Raw genomic sequence first — 8,637 nt, forward strand, 5'->3', positions numbered from 1 at the left:
TAAATATGTATTGTACAAGCAAATAGATAAACGTACAGGATATGCATTCTCTTCAGGTTGTTCTAGCACGGATGTAAGTGTGGAAAGTGCGAGTCAAGGACATAATTCGTTTAGAAAAGATTACATTTTTTTTCCATTTTATGGCCATTACTTCATGTTAGATCTATTAACGTCACCATATTTTTGGCAGCTCAATACGATAAATTTAATTAATGACTCATATCAGTTATACATTAATTACATAACACGACAATTAAATATATACACACAAATAAAGACACCTTATGTCGAAATTGCAAAATATTTTTTTTTGCATTTATCTATACTAATATATAAAATCCTTACGGGTGGTGTATGTTTGAACGTTAATAACTTAAAAACTATTGCACCGAATTTTTACCACAAGTATATGAAATAGGGGTAGAATTTTCCGGGGAGTGCTATAGGGTGTGTAGTTTTTCGTTATCTATTTTCTGGAAACCGATTTCTTTAATTTTTTTAATATTTAAAAAATAAAGATTTAAAAAAATCGGTTTCCAGAAAATAGATAACGAAAAACTACACACTCTATAGCACTCTCCGGAAAATTCTACCCCTATTTCATATACTTGTGGCAAAAATTCGGTCCAATAGTTTTTAAGTTAAAAACGTTCAAACATACATTTCGGGGGATATTTTTGGCAGCTCAATACGATAAATTTAATTAATGACTCATATCAGTTATACATTAATTACATAACACGACAATTAAATATATACACACAAATAAAGACACCTTATGTCGAAATTGCAAAATATTTTTTTTTGCATTTATATAAGTATAGATTCAAAGAATGCAATACCAAATTTTCTGCGCACGATTATATATATATAATTGTATATTATATGATTATATGACAATAGAAACAGAAATGTTAACAAGACTATTTAAAAAATAAATTAGGTAAATCGAATTAAATGCTCGTTAGTAACTAATCACTTATTAACCTTGATATTTTTTAGGCTATTTAAGTCATTGAGTGTAAATTACACAAAGCAAATTAGTTTTATTATGTTATCGTGGGAATATAATGTTCATAGTAAAACCAAGTATAACCAAGTATAACATTATACTAATTCCATTGTTCATGCGTCGCTAAATGAAAAGTACGTTTAATCCTTTTTTAAAACAGCGAACTCGCCAGACCGGTACGATAATGAATAGATAATTTCAAGCATGTTCTTTTGTTGAATTAAATAACGAAAATAAATTGCTTTAATTGTTTTAAACGGACTTTATATTTAATCCACATTTCTGCATATAATATTAACAGTTACATGTAAATAAATTTGTTACTTTTTATATAAATTAACGCGCTAACGCATTAGAAACGTAAGGCAAATTTGTCAGTAACCAGAATCATTAATCTTTTGAAGAAACGCCAAGGTCCTCCGTAGGTATAAAAAAATAATTACAACTCCTCGCAATAATTAATTCCTACAGTAATTTGATAGGCGTGTTCTCAAACGCTGATATAACGATCCTGTTGGCGATATCGATTGACAAGCTTGATAAGTCTTCATATGTTGTATTACCTCGCAAAAAGCTTATATTGTTGCGCATACGTTACATTCTAACGGAATCTTGTCGATAACTGTGTTACGTATTATTGCCGACTTTTTTTAGATTCTAGAATTAAATTACAAAATAAAATAAAGAAATTAATTTATAAAAATTTTATTAAAAGCTACCTCTGCTCCATTTTCGTCTGCCGAGAATATCGATACCGAAATAGATTACAGAAATAGATCTTGTGTCCTTCGGATATTGCGCAATTGCACTTTTTATTCCGGGTTTTACAAGAAAAATGTACGATATGGTTGAACGGTTATTGGTTAGATGTTATGTATAACTGTAAATTGGACGTTTCTTATTTTTACATGAAAAATGTTTTCCAAACGTGGATCTTTATAGGAAACATCCAAAATATCTAAATTTATTTTCGGAATTTTGTATCCGGAAGTTCAACGGAAAGCATCTTTTTTTTTATCTTACACACAAACTGTTTATTTTTTATGTTGCAGTCTGTACATTGTGACGTGATTGCGCAACCAAGCTTTTTTGCATGACTTGTTTTCTGCTCTAATATAGTCGCTATTAAGCATCGTTAAATATTCATTTATGTATATTCTATCTTTTTTCCCACGCTGACTAGAGAATAAAGATATGTCTAATGGAATATATTGATGCTGATTTAATGCATATCAATACTACCTTCGGCTGTTTCTGCAGTCTCGACGGTTTGCATTTTGCTCTTAGCAAAAAGCAAGAAGCAAAGAACGCTTTTTATATTTACAAAACGCGTGGACGTGAAATTATTAGGTGTACCAATGTAATGCTTTTATTATTGTCACAGTCAAAATGCACGCTACATTTCCCCCTTCTTCCTCCACATGTGTATATACCTTTATACTTTGTATTGTCAGATAAGAAGTAAGAACTAAAAAACCATGGTGACACACATCAATGCGCAAACGTTAGCAAAGAAATAGAAAAGTACACAATAACATGTAGTGTTTTCATTTCCGCAATTAATTTTAAATTGTTTTGCTTTAATTTCTTGGTTATTCGTATTTACAAACAAATATGTTGAGCGCAAATCTGTTCAAATCTATCTGATCTTGGTAGTCGACAACAACCGATATGAGTGTTAGTTGAGATTGGTGTCTCGAAGAAGTAACACGAGAGAAGTAACACAAGAATTTATATCATTTGTTAAAACTTTTAAATAACTAAAACAAAAGATGGTTTGTGAAACGTTGTGTACGATAGTGAATACAATATTATGTTGTACACAAAAGTGTAAAATAGCTGAAGATGTCGATATAAAAATCGAAAATATTCAGAGCAAAACAGAAGGTATTACAGAAGATATTAATTATTCTATACTTTGCTGTTTCTATCTATTTTATTTTATTTTATTTCTATCTATTTTATATCTATCTAATTATTCTATTGTTGATATAATCTTAATTTCTCGTAAGCAATTTGCGTACAATTAGTCGACAGTTTATTATATATAATTATATAATTTAAATTTTATTATAAGGCAAAAATATATTACTATATATACTACATAAATTATATTTATAATAAATAAGAATTTTAAGAAAGAAGAACATTCTAATACTACAGATATAGTAAAAATCGAACCAGAGAAAAATGCTTCGATCATACCGTCGTGTATTTCTCAAGCGTACGTATTTCAAAAACCGAACAGCGAGAGTTTGAAAAGGAGCTCACAAAATATTGTTCCAAATAATTCTAAAATACTTGGCAGTTATTATATAAGGTTAGAGATGTTATGTATAAAAATTATAGCAACTTTTTAACTATATGAGATTATTTTGCAAAATTGATTGATTAATTTCTTTCTACATGAGTATAAGAGTTTTTATATTTCAAAAATATATTAAAACAATAAATCTCTAAACAATTTTTGTTAATAATAGGTTTGCGAAATGTAAATGCGGACAGCAGGAGCAGCAAAATTCATCAGAAGATGAAATCAAGCTGCAAGTGATGATTGTTACAGATAAAAATTATTGTGGCAATTTATCTGAGGTCGATGAGCCGCACAGGCATAATGTACCTGAGATCGATATTCAGAATCCAGAAGTAACAGCCGAGGCTTCACAATCGAGAAGATTGCCACAGCCACAGTTGCTTGTGACGAGTTCCAGAAATTCGCAATGTAATTGCAGGTTGGATTATAGTTTAATTTTATTAATTTTTCCGTAACACGATTAATTTTATTTGGTACTGAATAAAATCGAATTTACAAATAACTTGGAGAAAATAATGTTCAGACATATTTTCTAACATGTTCTTTAAGAATATTACAATCTTATATTTCTATAATAATTTCTAACGTGCAACATTTTTGTTATTAGAGCTGGTAATTCGACTACATCGACATCGTATTTACCATACAAAGAACCAAAAAAACAGGACAAAATAAATAGTTATCCGTTAACATCAACGGAAATAGATAGAACAAAAAAGTCATCAAAACGATCATTTACGAAATATATTGCAGCAATATTTAGACATTCTGTCTCTAAAATTTCAAGATAATTGACCTACTTAAACGAACGATTTAAACAGCGTTTCTTTTAAGAGAAGGTATTGCATAAATCTAAAAATTTATATAACAGACAAATATAAGTGTATGATATCGTAATCATGACTCTTTGAAATTGAATTGTCTAATTCAATTTCAAATAATTAATTTTGAAATCTTTCTTGTACTCTATACGTGCATTTAAATTTGTCTGCACTTTTTTTCGACAGAATGTCTAAATCTATAACAGAATATTATATTTTTATGCATCCCAATTTGATGTGCTAATAAACAAGTAATTTCTAATAAAATATAATTTCTGTTATATCTAGAAATTTATAATTTATTATTACAGTAACGTCTAATGTGTTAAGAATATGGATAGTGTTTGTGTACAAATCATATAGGCATCATGACCGAAATCGTTCTGCTTTCAAATGTTTGGCTATAAGGTTCGCTTAGCGAAACATAGTTTATTATTGTCACTCGTCACTCGTTCCTTCAAACAGTGTTCGTCACATCAGCGATCATCACATTATACTAAATTTAAGTGAAATTGTCATTTACGAATAGCGATAGTGAAATGGCGATTTGGTGTTTGAGTAAAACAATAGCTTGTGGTACAACGATGGCAGCTGCTGCTTTAATTTATTGTATTGCTATATTGCATAATCGAAAGGATAAGAAGGAAATGGACAGTAAGTTAGAATACGTGTTTATCTAATTGAAACTCCCTTTCGCTGATTCGCCGTTTGTTGATTTGAAATATTCGCCGAGTAGTATGTAACATAGATGAGAAAATCAATTGTAAATACATCAACTAATTGTAATATTTTTTATTTAGAGGCCGATAACAATAAAACTTTTGAAATTAAAATAACTAACACATCTTTACCTAATGTACATAATGAGAGGCATAGTTTTGGTAAGAATTCAACTAATCAAAGTAATATGCCAGTGTTATCAAAAGTTAGACAAGTTGTTTCCCCTCTGTCAAAACAGAGTATGTCTAATAATCCAATAAAACCGCCACGCAGCAAAAGATTGTACCAGATACAATCAAAAGCTGTAGAATATTATAATTCAATTATGCAAAACAGTGCCAGGTAAGGTATCGCTTAAATCATTATCAATTTCAATTCACAATTATTATTTCTAATTTGTAATTAATTTTTAATTCGTATAGTGTTAATTATTTTTAATAATTATTTCTCTTAAATACAGTAAGAATTATCAGGTCGAGTTTACTTGTCCAGTTTTCTAATAATTAATTACACTGAAAAATAATTTAACGATGTGATATTTATAACAATGACGAATTGTAATGAAATTAAATATGAAGAATGTTTGTTTTATATATTTCTCTTATTAGAATTTTTGAATAAGCAATAACTATGTAGTAAATTACAGATTCTTTACACACGATGAATCAAGCGAGACAATTATTCTAAATAATTCTACTTTATCTTTTGAATATGAATTTGGCAATCAAGATAACTTGAATCGTTCACTAGCTATTCATATTAATAATTCAGTAGACTCAACAAATAATAAAATCCAAATAAAAGTTTTTAAAAAATCGATAAAACTATTGACGTTAAATATAAAGACATTATATACTTCTGATGATCCTTCTACTAACAACAGGTAGGATTCCCTTTTTAATTTTTATATAAATTTAGAGTTACACATGGTAAGAGGATAAATAAAATTCACAATTAATATAAATTATAAAAATAAAATGAAATTTATACATGTATATAAATCATAGAACATACGCAAAACTAAATTGTATGCTATTTTGTCTTAAAAAAAGAGTTTCTTGATGTTATAAAAAGAATATGAATTGAGAATACTATAGTTTCTCTAATTTATATGAGTTCCATAATTTGCATATAATTCATTCACAACTTATTTAAAACTTTGAAGTATTTTAAGGTTTTGTCTTTCTTACGTAAATGATTATTTAAATTGCACTTATTTTGTGATTTATTAAGATTTCATTGTAACTATTAAATTTAAAAAAAAAGACAAATTAATTTATTTAATATTAAATATTAAATTAAAGTATTAACATTTAATATCTGAACTGAGACATAAGCCTACACATTTTCAGGTATTTTTCTAAAAAAAAGAGCAAAATTTTTATTGCATAAACTAAGCAAATTAAATCAGGTTATTGTTTCAATCACTGCAGTTTTTCGTTTTATTATAATAAGAAATATATACATTTATTATTACGTTTGTCTGCCAGTTTGGTTATGATCAGCCAGAAAAATGAACCCAAGGAAATCGATATCACGATTCCATCATTCAATCGTCGACGCGTTGTGGAGCGCATTATGCCATTACATGGAGATCGATTAACGAATGCACATAAAAATAAATGTACAAAGGAAATAGAAAGAAATAATATAACTGTTATAGTCAATGCTTCTATGTAAAAATAAAAACAGCAACCGTGAGAAGCATGATACATTTTTTAAAGATTTTGCATATTTAGAAATGCGAGTACATGTCTTTCATTCAAAGGAAAATGAATGAATTGTTTAATTATGCTAATATTTGTTTTAACACAAATTAGCAAAAAAATTCTAATTTTCATGTAGAGGGAGAAAGAAAGGGAGGGAGGAAGAGGGAGAGAGAGAGAGAGAGAGTGAGAGGGAGGGAGTGATATAGGGGGGAAGAGAGGAGAGAATACGTAAAACGCAATGATCGCAAATATATTATAGTTTTTAATAATATATGTGATACTATTATATATTTGGAATTTATCTGTAATATTATTTATTGAAATAGCACTAATTTGCAAAATCTTTGTATTTCAAAATGTTATTTGTGTTATATTTATTATGTACTTTAATATGTTAATACCTTCTCTTGTATTCATAATATAAAAATTTTATGAATACATTGCAATATGTGCCCATCTCATTGAGAAATAACGTTTTCGCAAAGTATTTATATTATATTGTTTAGAGAATTTTTATTAATGTTATATTTATATTTTATACTTATTTTCGTGATATTTAAATATCGTTATGTATATATTGAAACTTCTAGGTCATTCTTATTACATATATCGTAGAATATATATATTTATAATTTACACGTGTTTATGGAAAAATTTCAATTGTGATCGCAAAGTTTTAATAAATATATATTCAGAGATAAAATAAAATATTTTAAATATCGCTTTATTATGTAATTGTAATAGATTTTTTCGTTCGCATTAAATGCAAACAAATACATATGTAATTATAAATATTCTTTTGTCGTGCAACTGGTCAATTGTTTCAAAAATATTATTGTAAAATATCTTTTTACATATATACAAAAGTTTTTGTTACATATAAAATTACAATATAATTCACTAAGTTATACAAGCTATTGTTTCATTCTTATCTTTCTTTCAGCGCGATCCCCTCTCTTTCTCTCAAACTGTGCAAAAAAAACCAATTTTGCCGATATGGATATTTTTATGCGCTATCGCGTTACTGTTTGAAATATTATACATGTATTATATTATTATTATAAAATTAAATATGCAAATATATATTTTGGATGATCTTTTATTGCATATTTTAGTATTATTACACTAATAATTTTTTTCATGACATTACATGCTCTTAAAACAACGATTAGTGTAGGAATGTCTAGAGATTTAGTGTTTTAGTGATAGAGTGTTTTATCATATTTATCTGAAGAAATAATATGTAGAGATTAATTTTAATAATATAGTAATTGTGAATATGTATGTGCAAAACGCTTAAATTCATCATCTAAAATATATAAATGTGTTATTTATAGTATGCGTCTAATATAACATTTAGTAAAATTGATTTTTTATCTTCGTCGACTTTGTTATAGAATAAAACTATTAATATTTTGGGCACTAAAAATTAGAATGTTTAATTTACGTGCGATAATATTTTCAATATAAACTGTGTAAAGATTTTAAAAAGAGATGTGGGGTGGTTGTGTAGACGACATTTGTGATATAATTTTTATTTACGCATTCGATATTAATGTCCCACCGATTGACATTGATAATCTATCACTAATTGCCGAGTTTATTCATGAGACTCGTTAAATGCAACGTGGACAGCATTAAATAGCTTGAAATGCATAGCAAATATCTGCTAAATTACACAATATTATCTAACCGATAAAATTATACAAAAACGAAACATGTTTTTTATCTAGATACTTTATATTTTGTTAATTCGCTTTAATGTGTATTTTTATTTGATAGAATTGTGGTAAATATTTGCATCGTTTCATGAAGAACATATGTTTATCGTACATGGAATAATATTGCGGCAATGGTGAAATAATTTTTGTCACATCCTATCGTCTGAATTTTGCAAAAAATATTGGTGGTATATTTATTTTATTTAACATTGCACGTGTAACAAAATTGTAAGATAAGTTACGAATGTAATTATAACTGAGTACATGCATAATCATCATATAAGTCGAAAAAATCGGAATTATGCATTACAAAGTTATTTGACTTTCAACGCAAACGAGA

The 8,637-nt window shown here is 27.5% G+C and overlaps 1 protein-coding gene across 4 annotated transcripts; it reads left to right on the top strand.

Annotated features, from left to right (window-relative positions):
• Positions 1 to 2,715: 2,715 nt before the first annotated feature.
• Positions 2,716 to 6,711, top strand: LOC139779105 (uncharacterized). Of its 4 annotated transcripts, none has more exons than XM_071717348.1 (7): positions 2,716 to 2,899; positions 3,176 to 3,332; positions 3,493 to 3,744; positions 3,934 to 4,801; positions 4,948 to 5,209; positions 5,514 to 5,750; positions 6,358 to 6,711. In XM_071717348.1, exons 4-7 carry the CDS (start codon positions 4,687 to 4,689, stop codon positions 6,545 to 6,547), a joined length of 804 nt encoding a protein of 267 aa, XP_071573449.1. In that variant the 5' UTR covers positions 2,716 to 2,899; positions 3,176 to 3,332; positions 3,493 to 3,744; positions 3,934 to 4,686; the 3' UTR covers positions 6,548 to 6,711. The 4 variants fall into 4 exon arrangements, with proteins under 4 accessions (XP_071573449.1, XP_071573450.1, XP_071573451.1 ...); XM_071717349.1 differs by having other exon boundaries at positions 3,493 to 3,734; XM_071717350.1 differs by having other exon boundaries at positions 3,934 to 5,209.
• The last annotated feature ends 1,926 nt before the right edge of the window (positions 6,712 to 8,637 follow it).

This window comes from Temnothorax nylanderi, unplaced genomic scaffold, assembly GCF_030848795.1.
Source record: "Temnothorax nylanderi isolate EJ_2023f unplaced genomic scaffold, tnyl_v1.0 TNYL_tig0210_pilon, whole genome shotgun sequence".
Taxonomy (NCBI): Eukaryota; Metazoa; Arthropoda; class Insecta; order Hymenoptera; family Formicidae; genus Temnothorax; species Temnothorax nylanderi.